This window comes from Cebus imitator, unplaced genomic scaffold (genome assembly GCF_001604975.1).
Source record: "Cebus imitator isolate Cc_AM_T3 unplaced genomic scaffold, Cebus_imitator-1.0 Scaffold180, whole genome shotgun sequence".
In the NCBI taxonomy this organism is placed as follows: domain Eukaryota; kingdom Metazoa; phylum Chordata; class Mammalia; order Primates; family Cebidae; genus Cebus; species Cebus imitator.
Genome location: NW_016107495.1, coordinates 1,319,086 through 1,343,145, shown reverse-complemented (window position 1 = coordinate 1,343,145; position 24,060 = coordinate 1,319,086). Strand labels below are relative to the sequence as shown.

General features: G+C 39.5%; 1 protein-coding gene across 2 annotated transcripts; it reads right to left on the bottom strand.

Moving 5' to 3' along the window:
- Positions 1–1,666: 1,666 nt before the first annotated feature.
- ZNF512 (zinc finger protein 512) lies at positions 1,667–23,138 on the bottom strand. Of its 2 annotated transcripts, XM_017545630.2 has the most exons (12): positions 22,933–23,137; positions 22,158–22,253; positions 21,783–21,866; positions 21,024–21,148; positions 20,394–20,480; positions 19,566–19,664; positions 18,820–18,987; positions 16,221–16,415; positions 9,512–9,613; positions 8,469–8,531; positions 7,225–7,323; positions 1,667–3,615 (listed from the first exon to the last, which is right to left on the bottom strand). In XM_017545630.2, the coding sequence occupies exons 1-12, from the start codon at positions 22,976–22,978 to the stop codon at positions 3,307–3,309; spliced, it is 1,473 nt and encodes a 490-aa protein (XP_017401119.2). In that variant the 5' UTR covers positions 22,979–23,137; the 3' UTR covers positions 1,667–3,306. The 2 variants fall into 2 exon arrangements, with proteins under 2 accessions (XP_017401119.2, XP_017401121.2); XM_017545632.2 differs by lacking the exons at positions 7,225–7,323; positions 8,469–8,531 and having other exon boundaries at positions 22,933–23,138.
- Between the last annotated feature and the right edge of the window lie 922 nt (positions 23,139–24,060).

Genomic DNA, 24,060 nt, shown 5'->3' with positions numbered 1-24,060 from the left:
CAGCTGTTATGTGGGGTATATCCAAGCCAGAAAAAAGTGGAAGGAAACCAATTAGGAAGATACTGTAGTCTAGGCAAGAGGTGATGATGGCTTAGATTGGAATAGCAGAAGTAGAGTGAACAGATTCAAAATGTAATTGATGGTAGACAGGACTTGCTAATGGATTTGCTATGAGAAAAGAGAAAGGAATCAAAATGAAGCTGGAGTAAATTTCAAAAATGTTCTCTTTTAAGGAGAAGATGTGCAGAATATATTTTTCTATGTTTTTTTGAGACAGGGTCTTGCTGTGTCACACAAGCTGGAGTGCAGTAGTGTAATCACAGCTCACTGCAGCCTCTCGACCTCCTGGGCCCAGGCAGTCCTCCCATGTCAGCCTTCTGAGTAGCTGGGACTACAGGTACACACCACAATGCCCAGCTAATTTTATTTTTTGGAGAGATGAGGTTTCACCACATTGTCCAGCTTGGTCTAGAACTCCTGGGCTCAAGCGATCCTTCAACCTCAACCTCCCAAAATGCTGGGAATACAGGCATGAGCCACCATGCCTGGCCCCAGACATGGAGACATATGCATGATAAAAGAAACCCTACTCAATTTTATAGGTTGTATAGTATTTTACTGTATGATTATATTGTAATTTATCCATTCTGATAACAGATAATTATTGTGTATTAGAGTAGGCTAACAAGAGACCCAAGAATGTACAATGTCTCAAAAGACATTTATTTCTTGCTCACTTAATAGTCTCAGATACATGTTCCTGATTGGCAAGTGGCTCTCCTTCAGGAGGTGATTAAGGGAGTCAACTGTCTTCATTTTGTGTTCTTCCATCTCCTAGAGCCCCATCATCATCTGCATTTAGCTGGAAGAAGGGTGAGGAAAGCTTGGACATACACCCACTCAAAAGTTCTAGCCTGCTAGTGGCATTCTCATTACTCCACTCACACTCCATAGGAAAGGAGTTAGCTGGCTTCTCCTTCACTACAGAGACTGGAGGGAAGGGGAACAACCGGGAAATACAGTCTAGCCATTTGTTCTATAATCCCATAACTTGCAAAGGTGAAGTTATGGGATTTCAGATCCCATAGATCTCCGATACATGTTTTCAGTGTTTCTCTATTGTATACTGTACTGCAATAATCATTCCTTTTTGTGTCTCTTGGTATGCCTGAACAAGAAGAGTTTCTCTGTATTTACCCAGGAGAGAAACTGCTAAGTCTTCAGGTACATAGCTTCAACTTTGCTAGATATTGCCAAATAACTTTTGAAGTGGTTGTATCAATTTGCATTTCACACCACGTATGAAAGTTCATAATACTGTCAGACTGTTTATGTTAGTCTAATGAATTAAAAAAAAAAAAAAACTTTAAAAGCCAATACTATGATTAGAATGTCTTATAGAGTCCTGCCAATCTCTGGTCTTGGCCAGGAAAAAGGAAAGGAATGCCTGCAAGGGGTCTCTGGATGAGACTGGCCAAGTTTCCTGTACTAATTCAGTTTAATCTCAAACTATTCATTTTAACCAGCATAGTTCAGGAACTAAATAACTACTGAGACAATTGCATGGAACTTATTTCAAACTCACCCCCATCTCTAGCCATCTTCTTACCCCCATACAATGTCAAGGAGTCATGCAGCAGGTCGGCGTCAAAGAACACTGGAAACATCTTTCTGAGAGTCATTTATTTCTTTTGTCATTGCCAAACATTACCCAGGTCTTACTCACCAGAAATTAACATAGCTTCTTCATTTCTCCTCCCTGATAACCCTCATCTTCTGAAAGGGCTTTAAGGGCACACTGCCAATGAAAATGCAGAGTGGATATACCATGGCCTTAACTTGTTTCAAAACTACCTATTCTGGCAGTATCCAATTTCAGGTTTCAATGCTCCCTTGTTTGAAAGTGGTCTTCACAAAAGCCCACATTTTAAAGCTATTTGGAGGAGCACACAGAGTTAAAGTGGTAATAGCCTTTCAGAATTTGAAAAGGTAGTATTTGTCTGTATCAGGGTTCATTTTGTATGTGGCACATGCCACAAAATAGGCAAGAATATATAAGACCAATATTTATGCAAAAGGGGGAAGAGAATCCAGAAACACGACAACAATGCTGCTCTAACCAATGTTCCAGAGAAAGCCACTCTCAAAGAGAAATAACCCATTAAACATTACCAGGTAGGTATGAGGTACAGAAAAAGAATTTTTCTTTCCAGCTCCAGATAAATATCTACATCTGGTGTCAAAGTCTCAGGATATAAAGAGGATAGAACGCCATATATAAAAGAGGACAGAGGACAATATTCTCAGAAAATTCAGACAGAGGTTGGCTAAGGGGATGGGTGAAAACTTAGTAGCGTGTAGACTAACAAGTGAGGTAAAGTCCAGGGAGAAGGAATGCGCACCTTGGTTTTCCCTTAGTGCCACTACCAGGAGCACTAGGAGACTGTCAAAATGTCAAGGACAATGTGATATTTCTCAATTCTTAAAACCAAAGCAAAAATAAGCTTCAGAGGGTGAAGGCCTCAGGCTTCACCTTCAGAATGGATGAGGCCTCAGGCTCCAGGAAAGTTGGAGCAGTATTTATTGCTGCTTTTACTTTTTCTTTCCAGTCATTTTAATGTTTGGGACACATTACTCCTAAGGCTGCTTTTCACGTCTGTGGGTCTAGTCACTGCTACTTGGCACAAACAAAGCATTTCCCATATAAATTACAGCATGGGGAAGTTCATCCTAAATCCATTTTCTTACTTTTTTACTTAAAACTATATTGAGAGGACAAATAGCCACCATAAAATTTGTTTCCCAAGGAGACAGGGTAATCTTATTATATGAATGACAACAGTTCTAGCTTCTAGACTTGTTATATCACAAATACAAAATGATAAATCAGTTATGGTTTTAAAAAATTAGTTTGGAATGATTTCACAAGCTAGATGATGGAGCAGCTACTAAATCCATGGAGCTTCCAAGAACATTCTATACCCCAGGAAGGAAAGGACAACCAAAGAGGTTTCTTAGTTTTGTACAGAACAAGAGGAGCCTATAGTTGGCCTTGAAAGGGAGCTCTTTGGGCAAGATCAGAAAAAAAACAAGAGGACTCCACGAGGAATAGCAGGAAAACCTACTAAAAGGGGAGGAGGGAATCAAAGTGTAAGAAGGGAGGACTGAAATTTACACAGGAGGAAGGAGCTGAGAAAGTCACAGCCTTACACAAACAGCTGAAAGAATCTTCACTCAGTCCTCCCAGCACAGGTCCCCGTGACAACATCACATCTGCTTTCCTAAGAGCGCTTTTACACTGACTGCCTATTTCCTTCCTCGTTTATGATTAGTCTTTGGGAGCTTTACTTTCTGGAACTGTGCTGGCACTGGCTCCTGCTCTGGTTCCTTACAGGAGGCTGACACTACCAGTTCCTCATTATTCCTCCTCTGATCCTTCCCTACTCTAAGACTCAGCTCTGTCTCGGGAAGCTCAATGCCAGGCTGCTGCCGCCTTCTTAGGCACCTTCTGCTCCTGTGCTGCTGCCTCCGCTTTTCTTCTTCTTGCTGCCGCTGCTTTATCTTCATCAGCTTTTCAAAGCTTTTGGTTGTTGTTGGGTTTACAACAAACCAATCCTAGAGAGGCAAAATAGAAACATCATCCAGTCGAAAATATAGTGAAGAACATAAAGAAAGGTGGAGGAAGAAAGGAAAAAAGGCATGATTAGGGCAGAACACAGTAAGAAGGAAACAGATATGGAACCATATCTCAGGATTCTATATTTTAAACTGGAGAAATCAATACAGAGCAGCTATTATAAGCACATATTTTATAAGGTATAATTCTAGGTACTTTAATAAATGATCTACAGAGTCTGTTTACTTAGCATTATCCCACTCTTGTAGCTCCTGCAGTATAAATCTCATCATGAGATATAACACACTGAGCCACAGGAGATTTTTATTTCATGATGGCATTGTAGCTAAGAGCATGAATTCTGCAGCCAGACCTCCTGAGTCCAAATCCCAGCTCTGTTTCTAAATATGTGACCATGGGCAAATTACTTAACATTTTTGAGACTCACTTTAAAAAATTAAGGGGTAGGGGACACGAAATCCAATTATAAAGTATTTTTGCCAAAAAAGAAAGAACTTCAATCTTATCAAGTGATCTGTTCAATCTTCTAAATCAATTTATAGGAAATAGCCAGGATAGGGAGTTGAGCCCAATCTCTCTACCCCACTGCAAGACACTCTGCAGTAGTCCCTGTACCTCAAAAACAAACAACAACAAAGGAAAGGAAAGGAAAGAGGAAAGGAAAGGAAAAAGGAAAGAAAGAGAAATAGCCAGGATACAGGAATACTACCACAGGATAAAATCAGCAAAATTCCAGAATATGGGTACATGCATGTGACAAGTGATCTGGTTTCTTCAATAAATGGCAAATTTGTAAAAAGGGAGAGAAAGCTTTTAGACTTGCATGGTACAATAAGATAGCTAGTAGCCATGTATGGTACATGATGTGTTTAAATGTGAGCAGAACAAATTTAAGATAGGCTTCCATGTAAAATATACACCAAATTTTAAAGACTTGGTATGGAAAAATGTAAAATATCTCAATAGTTGAGTTACATGTTAATAATTTTAGATATACTGGGCTTAATAAATTATTAACATTAATTTCACCTTTTTAAAATACTTGTTTAATGTGGCTACTAGAAAATTTTAAATTATATGTATGGCTCACAGTACATTTTTTTTGGATAATGCCACCCTAGACTAAAACAGACAAATGCAATATTTGGACTTTGTTCTAGATACTAATTTGAATAAATCAACTCTGAAAAAACATTATAAGACAATCAGGGAAAATTAATAACTAGATATATGTTAATGCTAAAATTCTTTTTTAGGTGTAATGTTTGTGGTCCTATGTTTTCAAAAGTCCTTATCTCTTAGAGATACATATTGAAAGAAGCAATTACAGCTGAAATTACATGTGGAATTTGCTTTAAAGTAAGGTTTTAAGGGAGGAGAAAAGTGAGGTTAGAAATGACACAAGGTTGGCCATACACTGATGATTGCTGAGGATGGCTGACAGCACACTGGGTTCATTATGCTATTTTCTCTATTTTCATGTGTTTGAAATTTTCTGTTAAAAAAAAGGAGTATAAGAAAATGTGGAGGTAGGAAGAAATAGGGTAAAGATGTTTTACCAATCACAAAATTCATAAATATAGGCATAAATCAACGAACAAATGCCTGGGCGCATGCCCCAAACCAAGTGAAATTTGTTGGTTCCAACTCTGTTGGTTCTAACTTTTTAGGAAGAAAATGGACAAACCAGTTAACTATATAAAGGCCAGATTTTGTCAGAAGATAATTGCCTTTTTTTTTTCTTTCTTTTAATGAAGTCTCACTCTGTCGCCCAGGCTGGAGTGCAGTGTCGCAATCTCAAGTCACTGCAACCTCCGTCTCCTGGGTTCAAGCAATTCCCCTGCCTCAGCCTCCCAAATAGCTGGGATTACAGGTGCCCACCACCACACCCAGCTAATTTTTGCATTTTTAGTAGAGACAGGGTTTCACCATGATGGCCAGGCTGGTCTCAAACTCCTGACCTCAGGTGATCCACCAGCCTCGGCCTCCCAAAGTGCTGGGATTACAGGTGTGAGCCACCGCAACCGGTCGATAATTTGTGAATACTTCCTGAAGCAAAAAAAGATATACTATTATTACTAAAAAGTTATGACTGCCTTCAGAAGACACGCCAGATTTTGGTTAGGGATTCCGAAAGCTTATGCCAGTAAAGCAACAGAAACCAAATTTTATGGAAGTAACTAAAGCCCACATTAAGTACTATCACATTTGAGAGCAGAGAATAATAAGTAAAGGTGCTCCCTTTATTTTCCCACATCAGGCAGCTGCAGTAAGATATTCCAAGAGAATGCACATTGTATTCCTAAGCTGTTGTAGTAAGAGTATTTAATTATATCATAAATGATTTATCTGTTCACCTGTATTACGTAAAAAACCTTTCCCAAGAGAAGATTCTTGACCTTCTGAACTTTAAAGCATTTGTATACACAATTTTTAAATTTACTATGAAAAATTACAAACCTTCAGAAAAGTTGTAATAGTTCAATGAACAACCAAATTTACCATTGTTAATCTCTTTCCTTCCTGTCTTCCTTCTTTATTTCCCTCCTTCTTTTGCTGAACCATGTGCAAGTTAGTTGCAGACATCATAATACTTCATGCCTAAACACTTCAGCATATATCTGCCTAAGAACAAGGGTATTCTGCATGACTACAACTATCACCTTTGGGAATGTTAACAATGACACAATACTATTATTCAATATAGTCAGTATTCAAATTTCCCCAACTGTCTCAAGAATGTCCTTTATAGTTGTTTAATGCAGTATTTTAAACGGCATTAAAAACAGGTTGCTGGAAGACATTAGAATGCTAGAAACCATGAACATATAGAGATCACTATGAAACAAGAATTTCAAACATGTAAATTTAACCTGATTCCCAAATGTTTGACTTAATTGGATTTAAAAGAATTACAAGAGTTCAGGCCGGGTAGTACGGTGGCTCATGCCTGTAATCCCAGCATTCTGAGAAGTCGAGGCAGGCAGATCACCTAAGGTCAGCAGTTCAAGACCAACCTGGGCAACATGGCAAAACAACGTCTCTACTAAAAATACAAAAATTAGCTGGGCATGGTGGCCAGTGCCTATAATCCCAGCTACTCGGGAGGCCGAGGCGGGGAGAATTGCATGAACCCAAGAGGTAGAGGTTGCAGTGAGCCAAGATCACATCACTGCCCTTCAGCCTAGGCAATAAAGCGAGACTCTGTCTCAAAAAAAAAAAAAAAGAAAGAAAAAGAAAAGTTCAAGGATGCTCAGGATCTCAATCTATTGCCTAGGCTGGAACACAGTAGCACAATCAGCTCACTGTAGCCTTAAACTCCTGGGTTCAAGTGATCCTCCCACCTTGGCCTCCCAAAGTACTGGGATTAGAGGCATGAGCCACCACACCCACCCCTCACAGTGACTTCAAATACTTTCACAGAAAAATACAATTATACATCTAATTTTAGAGAATATTTTAACTCTAATGTCTCTGGTAACCACTTTAGAGTTACTTTCCTTGACAGCCTTAGCCCATAACAACAGGGACAAATCTACCTTTCTTATGGCTTATATACAAGATCCAGAGGATTACAAAAACCTCACCTCAGCATGGACAGAGTTGATGTGATACTTGACACCACTTTCTGACACAAATTCTTTCTGACATAGAAGACATTTATACTTTCCAGCCACAAAGTTTCCCTATTTCCAAGACAGAAACAAAAAAGAATTATTGGTAAATTCAGAAACACATACCTGGGCTATGTATAGGGATTATTAGAGATGAAAAGAGGGAATTCTACTTCAGCAAGGATGAGAAGGAAAAAGATCCAATAGAGTAATACATTTAGGAAAACCAGCTTGGATGGATTATTACCAACATAAATCCATTCTAATGCAATTCTGTTCCAATCACCCACCCTACTTCAACACAACCTGACAGTCTCCTGCTTTTTCTTAGGTAGCATGCCGTATCTTCCTACCTTCCTATGCTCCTTTCACTTCACTTCCAGGTTGTCTTGGTTCCTCCCCCAAAATGATCAAATGCCCAAAATTCACCAGAGGCACCAATGTACAATTCTTCCCACTATGATCCACTGTTGCAAAAAGTGCCTTCCAGAATTAGAAGAGTACCATCCATAATACCTAGTTTAAGGACTCAGAAACTAGGATCAAGATGACAAACTCCTAATCATTACTGGACAGATCTGGTTTAGATGCCTACAATTCCCTTGTTGCCTTGAACTGAGACTTCTCTCCCCTCCTGAAGATTCAGGTTTCCATGGTTTTCATTTTGTGTGAGGAGATTGGAAAATGGCAGCAATTCCCATGGCTGGTAGGTTGTAGGACACCTGGGTCAACATGGAAAAGATTCAGTGAGGTGAATGGCTATTAGCCTGACACCCTATCCTACCTCCCATCCCCAGAGGCCACTATGATTCTGATGAGTTTAGAGGATCTTTACCAATCCAGATAAGCACATATAAGGTGATTCTATAAAGCCTTAGACCCACCCAAATAGGGTAGGCCCAGTGTAGGAGATGCTCAAATGAAAGGAGCTAAATCTCTTGGAATTCAGGGATAGGAACTCAGAACAAATACATTTTTCTCTAAATTCCTTTAAATTGATAATGACTTATGACTATGGTGATCTTTTCTAAGTCTTGGACATCCCTCTAACATCCCACCCAATACCAGATCAAGAATCTTTGAGATATAAAAAACTAAAGCAGCCTCTGAAGATAATGGTTAACAGGACAACTAGCTGTTCACCTAAACTGAATTCTCTTCCATGTCAGACTACTTTAGAGGACATGTTAAGATATTAAGTTTTAAAAGTTACAAACCAATGTACAAGAGCCCAGGTGAGCTTTAAGGCCAGATACACTACTGTAGACGGCCTCACAACCCTGAAAAAGAGAAGAAACAGTGTGAAGACTATGTCAAATAGCTCCCTTCTCTGAACAGTCTGGCCATTTACACTGACCAACTCTACATTTGAAGAAGGGAAACCAATAATTGGTGCCACAGACAAACAAAATAGAATATATTTGCAAACCACAAAAGCAGGAAGGAAAGTCAAGGAAAAGGAAAAGAAACAAGGTGAACAAGTTGTTTAGGAAAGATTAAGCCATTTCCTTCCCTCGATATTTTCTCAGACACTTAAGAGAAACACAGAAAATTATACAGTTAGGTTTTTTTTAAATCTGATTTAGTGCAAATGTGTTCCCACTTCTTTTATATTTACTCCTCTGCAAAGTACTGAATCTACTATAGCTGTTATAGTTTAAAGATGGCTCTCTCCTTCATCTTGACTCTAGAAAATATAAAAATAAAAATATTTTAAGAATGGTAAAAATAAAGATGGCTGCAAATTCTCTTCCACTCTTGCCATCAAGAAGTGGAGTCTATTTACCCTTCCGGTGAATCTGGGTTAGTCCCATGATTCCTTTGATCAATAAAACACCATGAAAGTGATGTTGTGCAAATTCTGAAGCCAGATTTTAAGAGAGCTACAGCCCTGCTTTCATGTTCTCAAAATACTCTCTGAAAAGTCAGTCACTGTGTACCCTGCTGGTAGCCCAACTAACTCTGCTAGAAAGAGAGGCCATATGGACAGCCAAGCTCCCAGATAAATGCAGCTGCACAGAAACCATCTTGAACATTCCAGACTCACTGAGCTTCCAGCTGAATGCACTCTCATGAGTGATCCTAGTTGATGCTACATATCACAGGAGAACTGCCCTGCTGAGCTGAATTATGAACAAATATAGTAATTGTTGTTTTAAGCCACCGAGGTCCAGGTGTTTTGTCATGAAGAAATAAATAACAGAAGCAAGAACAGATGCTTAATAAACATTTACTGAATAAATGAATGAGAAAGAACCACCTGGTTAGGACACTGAATACGATGATACTTCTTGATATCTGTCTTCCATTTATGTAGTACTTCCTGGCTGAAGGTAGGTAGCCCTGGGCGAGTATATTTTAACTACAAGACAAGACAATAAGAAACATTTTATTAGATGAATCCAACTCCCAACCAAAATATCCCAAAAGTTTCACACCCAACTCTTTAGGTTATGTAATTCTGAAATCTAGGTATATTTTTGTATGCAAAAAAACTGTAAAATGTAAGACCCTGTAAAGTACCTGAAACTGGTAAGTATAATGGTCTCTTGTTTAGTCTTAGAAAAGTTTGATTTTTAACAGAGGACAAGAGACTCAGATATAATATTTCATCTACAGTTTAAAAAGAAAAAAAAAGCTACAGAGCACTATATAGAGTTAAAATATGTGTTAAAAAAGAAAGATTCACAGGTTCTAATGATTAGGAAAGAAAAAATAAATTTAAAAAATGTTAAAAGAGAGAGAGGGATACAAAGACATATTCGTATACTCATTTATAGAAATAAATGTGGATGGGTAAAAGGTTAGAAGTGTATAAATCAAAATATTAACTGGTATTCTCTGGTAGAATTTTGAATCATTTTAGTATTTTTTCCTACTTATCTGCATTTCTAATTTTTCTTCAATTATAACATGCTAATTTTGGTATTTTTAAAATTCTAAAACAAAAAATTAAGGTTTAACATAAAACAGGGATGTGAGAGAAATCAGGGAACAGAATACATAATATTTGCCTAAACTTCAAAAGTAGAATTATTTCTAGCACTTCCATTTATACGCTTTGACGTGAGTTGATCTCTCCTTACAACTACAACTAGAGTTTCCAGAGAAGAGAAAGCAACCTGCACAGACAGTTCTTTCAAAGTCCACCAGGGGTAAATAGCTGTATTTCTGGGGAGTAAATAATCTTCCTGCTTTGACAATGGAAGTGTCTGAAAAGAAGCTGATTCTCTGTAACAAAACAATGCCCCAAGTCCATAAAGGTAATGGAGGAAGTAAGGAAGGTAGCCCAAAGAACCTCTAGGAAACATATAAAAGAATAGAGTACAGGCTGGGCGTGGTGGCTCATGCCTGTAATCCCAGCACTTTGGGAGGCCGAGGCGGGCAGATCACGAGGTCAAGAGATCGAGACAATCCTGGCCAACATGGTGAAACCCCATCTCTACTAAAAACACAAAACAATTAGCTGGCCATGGTGCTGCATGCCTATAGTCCCAGCTACTTAGGAAGCTGAGGCAGGAGAATTGCTTGAAACCGGAAAACAGAAGTTGCAGTGAGCCAGGATCGCACCACTGCACTCCAGCCTGGCCACAGAGTGAGACTCTGTCTCAAAAAAAAAAATAGAGTACAGAGTACTTTTATAGAGTACAGAGGTGGCTTTATTTATAAGCACTTAGTCTCCTCTGAAGCTGGTATAAATGGGCCTATCTAAAAATTTTTTATAGCTCCACAGTACATAGCTTATATAAATATAGTTATACATAAATATATTATATATGATATATCATATTTGCTATCATATTTATATAAACTATTACTATACAGTAATAAACTATCATAATTATGTAAATGAAGTACTATCCAGCTATAAAAAAAAGATGAAGATGATTTCTATGAACACATATGGAGCAATTTCCAGGATACACAGTTGACCCTTGAACAACACAAGTTTGAACTGTGCAGGTGCATTTGTGGTGGATTTTCTCAACCAAACAAGGATCAAAAATACTGTACTTTCAATACACAAAACCCATCTATACAGAAGCCCAACTTTTTATATGCACGAGTTTGGCAGGGCAGAACTTAAGAATGCACAAATTTGGGTATACAAGGGGTCCTGGAACCAATTCCCCACATGTACTGAGGAACAACTATATTATTAAGTGAAATAAAGCAGAGTACAAAAAAAAATCTGCAGTAAGAAAGAGGGGATAAGAAAATATACATGTAAAAATACAAAAAAAAAGAAGAAAAAAATATACATGTATCTGATGATCTGTCACATAAAAATACAGGAAGGAAAAACCAAAAATGAATGAATTTGGTTAACTTTGGGGGTAGGTGAAAACACATTAGAAAGAAAAGGGGAATGGAAATGGAATAATTGGGAGGAGGAGTAGTGACTCAGAATACATCTCTCTGCATAGGTCTGATTTAGAACCATGGTGGTTTCATATACTCCCAAAATAAATGAATAGTTACATTAAATAGGATGTAGGGGAAACCCAAAACTTAATAAACATAACACATGAACCTATTACAAATAAGTGACACAATGATGGAAGCAGGGAAGAAAAAACCAACCTCAGTAACTTTGGAAAATACTATTTTCACTACACGCTGTAAGGCTCAAGATGAAAATAAGTATACACAAATATAGAAAATTTGTGTAGTTATAGGGGAATGAGTTGGTAATTCTGGAATTATTTTATGTACTACTAGAATTGAGCAAATAAGTAAGTATACTGTGGATAATGAGAACCAGGTTTCTCACTGTTGGAGAAAGAAGTTACAAATAAGGAAAAAGAAAGGCTAGAAGGAAACTTGTGCAGTTGGATTGGAAATGAAGGTCTTATGGCTTTTAATATACATACAGACAGTCATAAAAATAAATATGAATGTGTATGTGTGCATGTATGACTATACATACATTTATAACCTAACTCTAACCACCAAGAAGGCACAGAAACAATGACACTCCAGTAGAAATGAACATAACTAGCACTAAAATGTTCATTTCTAAATATATTGTCTAATAAAAGGAACCAGGATTCCTTAGAGAAATGGTTGATTCCAGGGCTAGGGCAGGAAAAATGAAAGATAAGCCTATGGCCTGTCTTCTTGTGCCATAAAAATGTGCTAAAGAAATGAGAAGGGATGTCAAAAAGACACAGGAGCCTACTTGAAAGAGCTCTCAATTGCCAAATTGGGACACTTTGAACAGCAAAATAAATAATAATAGCATTGGATTATATCCCATGGAATAAAATAAATATCTATGAGTTTTTACTTACACAAATAAATAGAAGAAAGCAACAGATCTTTTCACAGTAGCATTCTAATCAATAACCATAGAAAAAATGATGGAAACTGAAAATCATTACATAAACATCGCAGACATAATTGCAGGCAAAAATCATCAATGGATGCTAATCTAAGTAGGCAAAAGTGTAAGAAACAGGATATGAGCATATTCCATCTCCCCACAAAATGTTCACTAATTAAAAGGGGGAAGATTGTAGTTTTGCCATGGAGATACTTAGAAAACACACCCCAAGCAACTGATTAAAGTTTTCATTGTCATTAAGAGACGTAGCAACATCATATACCTTTCGATATGATACATGGAGAAGGGCCAACATTACTTCAGTGGTATTCTTGCCAAACACATATAGAACTCTCAACCTAATCTTGAGAAAATATCATGTAAATCCATATTGGGAAATGTTCTACAAAACAATCAACCAATTCTCTTCAATAGCATCAAGAACACGAAAGACAAAGCCAGGGGAACTGTAACAGATTGGAAGAGACTAAGGAGACACAGAAATGAAATAAAATGTTGTATCCTGATAGTATCCTAAGGTATGGTTATGTAAGATGCTGGCATTAGGAGAAGCTGGGTGAAGAGCATTTGGAAACTCTGTGCTAATTCTGCAACTGTTCAGTAAGTCTAAAATTATTTCAAAATTAAGAGTTTTTTAAAAAGAATACACACTGCTTATATGCACATCAGGAAACAGTGGAAAGACGCACAAGAAGCTAGTAAGTATGGTTAATTTAACCATGGGGACAGGACAGAACAAGGACAGGGTGGCTAACTCAATGTTTATCATCATTTTGACTTTTTGAACCATTTGAAGAATATGTTATTTACTCAAAAAGATTAAATTTTTATATTTAAGAAAGAACAATGCCTTTTACCTATACACTGTCAAAAATATAAACTGGGTCATGCAGAGTGGCTCACGCCTGTAATCCTAGCACTTTGGAAGGCCAAGGCAGCCAGATTGCCCGAGCTCAGGAGTTTGAGATCAGCCTAGGCAAGATGGCAAAACCTCATCTCTACAAAAACAAAAAAAAAATTTCAAAAAATTAGCCAGGTGTGGTTGTATGCACCTGTAATCCCAGCTACTTGGGAGGCTGAGGCACAAGAATCACTTGAACCTGGGAGGCGGGGGATGCAGTGAGCAGAGGTGGCACCATCTCACTCCAGCCTGGGTGACAGAACAAGACTCTGTCTCAAAAACTCAATCAATCAATCAATCCATCAATCTATCTATCTATATCTCTAGTTGATTTTAGGAAAGCATCTGCTGGATGAGAATACCCAATTTTATCAACGAGTTAACAAATACTGATTGATTGATTAATTGATTGAGATGAAGTCTTGCTCTGTGGCCCAGGCTAGAGTGCAGTGGCATGATCTTGGCTCACTGCAACCTCCGCCTCCCAGGTTCAAATGATTCTCCTGCCTCAGCCTCCTCAGTAGCTGGAACTACAGGAGTGCACCACCACACCTAGCTAATTTTTCTTTTTTGAGACAAAGTTCCACTCTTATCGCCCAGGCTAGAGTGCAATGGCGCAATCTCAGCTCACTGCAACCTTTGCCTTCCAGGTTCAAGTGATTCTCCCACCTCAGTCTCCTGAGTAGCTGGGATTTCAGTTGCACTCCACCATGCCTGGCTAATGTTTGTATTTCCAGTAGAGATGGGTTTCATCATGTTGGCAAGGCTAGTCTTGAACTCCTGACCCTCAGGTGATCCTCGCACCTTGTCTTCCCAAAGTGGTGGCATTACAGGCGTGAGCCACCGTGCCCAGCCAGTTAACAAATATTTAAATTTCCTTATGACATCTATGCACAGTGAAACCTGACTGTAATATCATGAGATAAATATCACTATGCAAAACCCACATTTAAATTGGATTTAGATAGCCATGTACTTTAGCCTGTAGCAGGAAAAAAAATGTAGAAATAAGTCCAAAACAAGAAAGTATATCTGATATTCAAAAATACAATCCAATTCCTTGGACACCAAGAGCGTCCACCAGGTGGGCACGCCTATCACCTTGGGACTGATTTTTAAACCAAAAAAGATGTAAGTGTTAGAAACTAGAATATGATCTTATTTTCTTTCTTTTTTCTTTTTTCTTTTTTTTTTTTTTTAGTGGTTAGGGAATAGAGAGAGATGGAGTTCAGGAGGAGAAGACAGGCTTCCACACAGAATGTGGAAGGGGACTCCAGAGGGAAAATCCAGGAGAGAGAAAGATGGCTTCCACAAAGGGAGTATTTGTGGAAGGGGACCCAAACATGGAGACCCTCTTTTTTTTCTTTCTTTGAGATGGAGTCTCACTTTGTTGCCCAGGCTGAAGTGCAGTGGCATGGTCTTGGCTCACTACAACCTCCACCTTCTGGGTTGAAGCAATTCTCCTGCCTCAGCCTCCTGAGTAGCTGGGATTACAGGCACATGCCACCACTCCTGGCTAAGTTTTGTATTTTTAGTAGAGACAGGGTTTCATCATGTTGGTCAAGCTGGTCTCAAACTCCTGACCTCGTGATCAGCCTCCCAAAGTGCTGGGATTACAGGTGTGAGCCACCACACCCGGCCTGACATTATGTTCTTGTAAGACATAACATTCCTCTCACATAGGTCAGAGCCCTATGCCAAATGTGAACTTCTTGATACCCTGGAGAATAAGAGGCCCTTCCCAGCACTTTGGGAGGCCAAGGCAGGCAGATCACAAGGTCAAGAGATGGAGACCATCTTGGCCAACATGGTGAAACCCCGTCTCTACTAAAAATACAAAAATTAGCTGGGCATAGTGGCACGCGCCTGTAGTCTCAGCTACTCGGGAGGCTGAGGCAGGAGAATTGCCTGAACCTGGGAGGCGGAGGTTGCAGTGAGACGAGACCGCACCACTGCACTCCAGCCTGGCACCTGGCGATGGAGCAAGACTCAGAGGCCCTTCGCTCCTATCTTACTCCTTATTATGTATCCCTTCAACCTGTTCCCAAGACTATCCCATAGTCATATATCCCTGTCTCCTTTTGTTTAAATAATGCCCCTTCCTCTATGATCTATTCTAATAAGTCCAAGGGTTTCCAAACATGTTCTGCACCCCTCAGAAGGATGCTTGGGGCTATGTAGGGGAAAAACAAAAGTATCATGAAGAAAAAGGCCAAGTAGAGAAGGCTTTGGGCTCACTACTCACAGTCACTCAGAGCAAATCTGTTTTTAAGTTATTTTATATACTGGTGTTTTGCATAAGATTTTATTTTGAAAAAAGCGGGAGAGAGGAGTTCTGTTACTACAAAACAAACTGAAACCACTTATCTAAACTAAATAGAAACTACTATATATGAGCTAGCAAAACAAAACAAAAACACATTAAACAAAGATTAAACAAAAATCTAATCTGGGAATTCAGGTTCCCTCTGGAAGTAGTTCAGCATTAAGAAGGCTCTTTAATTCTGAACTACTTCTTTAAGAAACTTATGAAACAGACTGTCACTCTAGAACCTAACTGAATACAAACACTGAAACTAGATCAGATGTACTCTATATCCAAGGATAAATAAACAAAATACTTCGTATCACATACACACTCAAGTGCATTTACTTTTCTGTTTACAGAAGGCACAATATTAGAAATAATGGTTCCCAAATTGATACATGCTTCTGCCTTACCTTTCGATCATCAGGCACCAGGTCCTGAAGCACCTTCCTCTTGGGCCATTCCTTGGCCAGTTCAGCAGAGGCCAGCTCCTGCAGGTGGTATACAGCTATCTTGGCAGAACGTCTCTGAACTCGGCCCCCACTCTTTGACTCTAGGTTCATTTCCTTTAAGCACTCTGGCTGTCCTGACTCTGGAAAGAAGGAGATCTGCAAGAAAGAGACACAGCAAAACATAGGCCTGATAAGTGGCATCCATCAGAGCCAGTGATTAAAGGCTAAGCTTCCTGCTCTAAATATCAAAAGAGCTAGGTGTAGATTGTTAACCACTAGCATCAAGTTCCACCATATTAATGCATATTTTATGGGTAAAAAAGCTTCTCAGGGCCGGGTGTTGTAGCTCATTCCTGTAATCCCAGCACTTTGGGAGGGCAAGGCGGGTGGATCCCCTGAGGTCAGAAGTTCGAGACCAGCCTGGCCAACATGATGAAACACTGTCTCTACTAAAAATACAAAAATTAGCCAGGTGCAGTGGTGAGCACCTGTAATCCCACCTACTCGGGAGTCTGGGCAGGAGAATCGCTTGAAACCGGGAGGTAGAAGTTGCAGTGAGCCAAGATCGCACCACTGCACTCCAACCTGGGCAACAGAGTGAGACTCTGTCTCAAGAAAAGAAAAGAAAGAAAATCATACACTGAATTAAGCAAAGATTTCTTCGATGCAACAAAAGCATTATCCATAAACGAAAAAATATATAAATTGAACTATACCAAAATCTAAAACTCTGTTCTTCAAAAGACAATGTTAAAAAAGATAAAGAACTTATATCCAGAATGATAAAAAAAAAAACTCAGAATATATCCCTAACTTAATTAGACAACAAAATCCTTCCCCCAAAATGAACAAAGGATTTGAACAGAGACTTCATTAAAGACATACAAATTACCAATAAGCACATGCAAAGATGGTCAACAACATTAAGCATTGTTAGTCATTAGGGAAATGAAAATTTAAACCATAGTAAAATACTACTACATATCTATTAGAATGGATCAAAAAATAAAATTGACAATAATAAATGTAGACAAGGATGCAAAACAACTGGTGTTCTCATACTTTGCTGGTGGGAATGTAAAACGGCACAGCCACTTTGGGAAACAGTGCTGCACTTTCTATGAAGTTAAATATACATTAATCCATATGACCCAGAAATCTCATTCCTAAGTATTTACCCAAGGGAAATTAAAATTTATTTTCACATAAAAATCTTTTTTGCCGGTGCAGTGGCTCACACCTGTAAATCCCAGGATTTTGGGAGGCCGAGGCAGACAGATCACTTGAGGAGTTCAAGACCAGTCTGGCCAACATGGCAAACACCCATCTCTACTATAAATACAAAAATTAGCTGGGCGCGGTGGCACATGTCTGTAATCCCAGCTACTAGGAAGGCTGGGGTGGGAGGATGGCTTGAGCCCAGGAGGTGGAGGTTGCAGTGAGCCAAGGCAGCGCCACTGCACTCTAGCCTGGGTGAAACAGCAAGACCCTGTCTCAGAAAAACAAAACACAACCTTTTTGTTTTTCTGTTTTTGAGTCAGGGTCTTGCTCTGTCACCCAGGCTGGAGTGCAGTGGCACCATCTCGGCTTACTGCAACCTCTGCTAGACAGATGCCCATAAAAGTTCTAGCTACAGGGGAATGCCTTTAGTTTTAAAAATATAATAATGAGGCCAGGCACAGTGGCTCACGTCTATAATTCCAGCACTTTGGGAGGCCGAGGTGGGCAGATCACCTGAGATAGGGAGTTCAAGACCAGCCTAGACAACATGATAAAGCCCTGTCTCTACTAAAAATACAAAAATTAGCGTAGTGGCACATGCCTATAATTCCAACTACTCAGGAAGCTGAGGTGAGAGAATCACTTAAGCCTGGGAGGTGGAGGTTGCAATGAGCCAAGATTGAGCTACTGCACTCCAGCCTGGGTAACAGAGGGAGACTCTGTCAAATGAATGAATGAATGAATGAATGGGCACAGTGGCTCACGTCTATAATCCCAGCACTTTGAGAAGTCAAGGTAAGAGGAATGCTTGAGGCCAGGAGTTCAAGACTGGCCTGTGCTACATAATGAGAACCCTATCTCTATAAAAAATTAAAAACAAAAAAATTAGCTGGGCATGTGATACAAGCCTGTAGTCCTGGCTACTTAGGAGTCTGAGATAAGAAGATGGCTGAGCCCAAGAGTTCAAGGCTGTAGAGAGCTATGATCCCACCATGGCACTCCAGCCTTAGAGAGCAAGATCTTGTCTCTCAAAAAAATGTGTGTTTATGTATATATATATGTAATATATAAAAATATATAAGATATATAACATATAAATATAAAATACATAATAATGAGTTTACTTCTGCCTGGGCTATTCTTTGAATTTTGATTTCTCTAACCTAATAATGTTCAAAAGACAGAAATAACAAAAGGACAAAGAAGAGACAGCACAAGCATTCAGAGATTAAAAGAGGATACAAATGAGGAACAAAACACATATGGGAAGTTAGAAGGGGGTAAGGACTCACCACAAAATACATCCCCAACCAGGGTATAGAAAGGGATCAGTACTCACAGGCCCATGCTCTGACCTCAGGTGATACGCAAGTCCAGCCTTCGACCTATATGGTTTTCCACAGTGGTGACATTTCAGGGTCATCTTTTCCAGCTCTGCAGCCCCTTTGCCACATTTTCTGACATGGTAGAGATATCCCATGATGCTGGTGAAGCTACTGGAGCAACTCTGAACACAGGACAGAAGCCTAAACTATAATCTTACATCTTTGGACATGATCGCTAAATTTCTAAACAGCCATAAAGTACTCACCACCACAAAATACAAACAGGCCCTCTGATTTCGGTAGACTCTCTCCAACATCTCCTATCAGCACAACCCTTCCTTGTCTCTGGTCATCCTGCTATGACCAAGCATGATTTTGAATCAGCTTGGTCAGCCCTTGATAAACTATAACTGTGCATCTACTCTATGTCAGAGCTTCCTCCTTGGTCTGTGATCCAATCCCATCCCAATCAAATATCCAACAATATGTACCACAGTTCAGCACAGTGAGGGGTTACTGGGATCCTCTTCATCACATTAAAGAAAGGATGGTAAGGAAACCCCATCAAACAAAGGGAAAGGGGAGAAAAATAATTTTTTTTTTAATGAGGAAGAAAATAAAGAACTATTAATGAGTTCAAGAGCCCAAGATAGTACAGAACTAGGAGGTCTACAATGAGAAAGAGAAGAAATGGAAAAGAAGAACGAAAGACATTGACCTGAGAATTCAGGGAGAAGGAGTTGTGTCCATGGTCTCCTACCTCACGCATGCACCTGAGCTTTCCCAGTCTCTTAAGAACTGTTCGGAGCCGTTCCCTCTCACTTGGCTCATCTATTTCATCTCCGGCTTTCAAAATGGGCTAGAAATCAAGAGAAGTAAACAAGCAGATGATTCATAGAAAAGAGACACGGGGAAAAAATATCAGAGGAGAATCAAGGATTGGACTAGCAGCTGAGCTGGTGCTGAGGAAGCCCAAGTTATCTGACTCCTGGCTTTCTCCATCTTCTCCTGGACAAAGGAAGTGAATATAATGGAAATAAGAGTTCTGAGCCTCTACCTCCCAGAACATAAACCTTTAGACCTAACCTAAACACACAAATATTTATGGATCTACTGCAAAGGTTTCATTGTGCATGACTCTTACTCATACTCTTACAAAATCCAAGAGCTATCTGCACTGAGATATCTATATTCACGTAAGTAAAAGGCATCCAAGCTGGGCACGGTGGCTTATGCCTGTAATCCCAGCACTTTGGGAGGCTGAGGCAGATGGATCACCTGAGGTCAGGAGTTCAAGACCAGACTGGCCAACATGGTGAAACCCAGTCTCTACTAAAAATACAAAAACTGAGCTGGGCGTGGTGGCATGCACCTGTAGTCCCAGCTACTCGAGAGGCTGAGGCATGAGAATTGCTTGCACCTGGGAGGGTAGAGGTTGCAGTGATTGCGCCACTGCACTCCAGCCTGGGCGACAGAGTGAGACTCCATCTCAAACACACACACACACACACACACACACACACACACACACACACACACACACACACACACACACCCAAACACTCACAAAGGCAGAAGACACTCTTACCAAACTATTATGATTTGCCATGACGTGATACTTCATCCCTGCCAGTGAACGAAGTTGTTTCCCACAATGATGACAAGTAAACATTTCCTAGAAGGAAAAATACTGCTCAGTGCTAGGTTGTTCCACAGAGAGACAGAATGACACAAAGTCCTACTCAAATGCTTTTGTCTATGTCTCCTTTATTTCTCAAACTCAACAGTCAATAAACCTCAAAATCCCAGAAACCCAGTGTCATGTCCTTAAGGGCAAAATAAAAGCAATTCACTTTTAAAATAGTAAGAATTACCATTTACTGAATGCCAGTATTTGCCAAGTAATGGGTTAGACACTTGGCCACGTGTTACTTCTTTCTTATCCTCTCCTGGACTATATAAGGTTTTTATTATTTCGTATGTATTATATTTTCTCCATTTTACAAATGAAGCTGAGGTCCACACTTAAAAAGCTAAATGCCACACTAGTATATGGCTAAGAAAAGATTCAAACCTAACTGTCAGATCCAAAGCCTATGTTTCCTTTATTCCACAATGCTGCTTTTCATCCATTATAACCAGCACATCCAACACAGCAAAAGAGGTCTAAAGTTTGGATTTAAAATCGTAACAGTAACGAAATGCCAAAATATCTAACCTGCTTGCAGTTTTCCATGTGTTTCTTTAAACCCTCTATGGTCTTCCTCCCCACTGCCTGGCAGGTAGGGCAGGAGACACTGCCTTTATCAACGATTTCTAAGTACCACTGCTCCTCCAAACTGCCTACAAAGGAGAGAAAGAAACACTTTGTAATCTGCAGTATTCTCCAAAAACAAAAAGCATAATCCCACAATTTAGGAAAAGTATCATAAAATGGTTTTTCCTTTTCCTGGTAGACTGTAACAAAGAGACTCTTGCTGGGTATAACTTCTAATAGTAGTATTTTTCAGACAGTGTAGTTTCTGAAAACTCATACTCATTTCGCCATGATAAAAACCACCTGAGAACCACTCCAAAGACCAGTGGCTTAAAGAACTAGGCAGCAATATTTTTCATAGCAGGATATAATAATGGGATACTGAGAAATGTCACAGCCCATCTGCTGAGTGTTTCTATGTGCCTGAGACTATGCTAAATGTTTTTATCTATTTAATTTTCACAACAGTTCTGATTGCCTTTATCATCCCTATTCATAGGCAGGGAAACTGAGGCTAGAGGAAGGTAAATAAATGAAGGCAGGTCAGAAAGTTAATGAAGAGCCAAAACTTGAGCAAAGGTCTGTCTGACTCCAAACTTGGGCCCTTAGTAACTGCCTCCTTAAAGAAATGCTTCAGTACCTCATTTCTTCACAGACAACACCAACAACAAATCAGGGTGTGAGAACTACATCCCACAATGGTTCCAGAAGAAAACATACCTGCTGCATAAACTGGTGGTTCCTTCCGAATGCGACGAGCCTGGGATTTGGGATTGGGCTGAGTTTTAGGCCGTTGCTTCCTCCCTGACACAAGACAGAAACTTGAAGCCCAACATGTCACCTTTACTAATATCAAAATGTCTTCCCTCCCCTTCTCTTCAACACCCTATTTCCCAGTCCCTCAACAGACTGACTGCCTAAGTCATGACAGAATGAAAGGGTATAAGGCGGCAGGATGGAGACCATTCCCTCTTAAACAATTCAAAGGGCTCAGAGGTCACTAAAGGGCTCAAACTAAGGTCTCTTTTTCTTTTACCCTCAAAGAATAAAGCCCAGTCACCCAAGGAAAAAGAAGTAGCAAAGTTACTGCCTTACCATAAAGCTTATGCTTCTTCTGAGGAAATTCTCGATAGTCTTCATCTTCTTCCTGCCTGGGTTTCCTTTTTCCCTTGGTTGATACTCCACCTGACCCTGAAATACCATACAAAAACAAAACAAAAGCTCAGCACACTTTGTAAATGAACAGCTAGGCCTGCCTTCAAAACATCATTCACGAGACCATCAAAGGGAAAAAGCATCAGTGAACACAGGCCTCAGGAAATATCTGTGAGATTTTTAGGGAAGCTGGTGTAACTTCTCATTAACTGACCCAACCTCCCTCTTTCTTTTTACCTTGTTATCTATCCCAAACCATCCATTGTTCCTTATAAACAGTAAGGGCCTTCAGGCAATGTGTTTTGCTTAATCTTGATTTGAGACTAAAAAGGAGCACAAGAATTGCTCAAGATAGAGGGCTAGCTATCCAAGGACCCTTGAGACTGTGACCATCTAGAATATTCTCCCCTAAATAACCCTTACACTAGCCCCTAAATCATCAACAGAAGTTCAAACTAGAAGAAAAGAGGAAAAGAAGTTCAAATCCTACAAAGAGGAAAATCAAATGCTAAGTATAACCTAGCAGAATTTTATTCTATCAGACAATTCATGAAGCTAACAGGGTCCAATAGCCTAACACCTTAAATTTTTTAAAATCACTAATGAGAAACAAATATCTGGCATTTGATACCCTTAACAGGTATTTACAATAATCTCACACTATAACTTTAGGGAGTGTTCCGTCTCTGGAATAAGAAGACACTGATATTGATACCTTCAACATGAGAAGTAGCAGCTGGCTTGATCCTTCTCATCTTCATCCAGTAGGTAGATTTTCGAAAAGATGCTGGAAAATCACTCACTGGTTCACACGAAGAGGCAGATGATGAACCACTTAAGGAGTCATCATGAGGAATAGTGTACTGGAAACTATTATCCTTTATGGAGCAGTGGGTCCTTCTACTAATACAACATAAAAATATACACCACAAAGGAAGGTCTGTAGCAAAATTTCTATACATTCTTTTATATTATAACCAGGTTGGTTACCTGTGCAGAAAACTAAGAAGCCTGCTTTTATAAAAACAGAATGTGTAAGTTGTAATCACCTAACAATAGCAATAGCTGATCTAATACAACATGTGCAATTATTATCACTCTTCACTGTAATCAGCAAGAGTAAGGAGTACACATAAATGATCACTTTGCAGTCCAAGTAGACATTCCTTCCTAGATTCATCTAAGAAAAGAAAGTAGCCAAAGCAATAAGGTTGTTCTGTGACCCTTCAGAAGACTTCCTGGATTTGTAACCTCGTCTGACCCAGCCGCTCTATTTCTCTGACAGAGGCACGGTAACTCAAGGGTATCTCTAAGGGAAAGGAATATTTGTAGGGCCTAATCTGACCCATCTTTCTTCTCCCTCAGCATTCTCCCTAAACCCTGATGCCCCATCTTATTTAGGCAACATGATACTTAGCTTCTACAGCTAAAGGAGGGATGCTATCTTGTATGAATTAATCTGGCCAGAGAATTCTGGTATACGGCTGAATCCAGAGTCCAAAATTTAAGACCAGTCAGTATGACAATTAACAAACATGACTGTGTAACTACAAAGCATCAGACACTCTTGTAGATGGCTCAAGATACAGTAGAGCAGCAATTCTCCAAGAGTGGTCTAAGGACTCCTAGAACCTCCCTTTTCCAGCTTAATACCTGTGAGGCCTACTTTAGATGTACAGTTCAGAAAGATCCTTCTGGCTGCTGTATGGAGACAGCCCATGGGAGAAAAAGTAAACAAAAGGAAAAAAAGTTAACTTGAATTGGAAGATTCACAATAACACTTTAGATATAGAGCTAATAAAAATTACACATAGAGCGGTGGCTCATGCCTGTAATCCCAGCA

Coding starts and splice junctions, on each gene's coding strand:
- ZNF512 (XM_017545630.2), bottom strand. CDS start 22,978: ATGAAGATGAGAAGGATCAAGCCAGCTGCTACTTCTCATGTTGAAG. Junction 22,254..22,932: donor TGCTACTTCTCATGTTGAAG/GTATCAATATCA, acceptor ATGGTATTTCAG/GGTCAGGTGGAGTATCAACC. Junction 7,324..8,468: donor ACCTGGGCTCTTGTACATTG/GTTTGTAACTTT, acceptor TCTTGGAAATAG/GGAAACTTTGTGGCTGGAAA.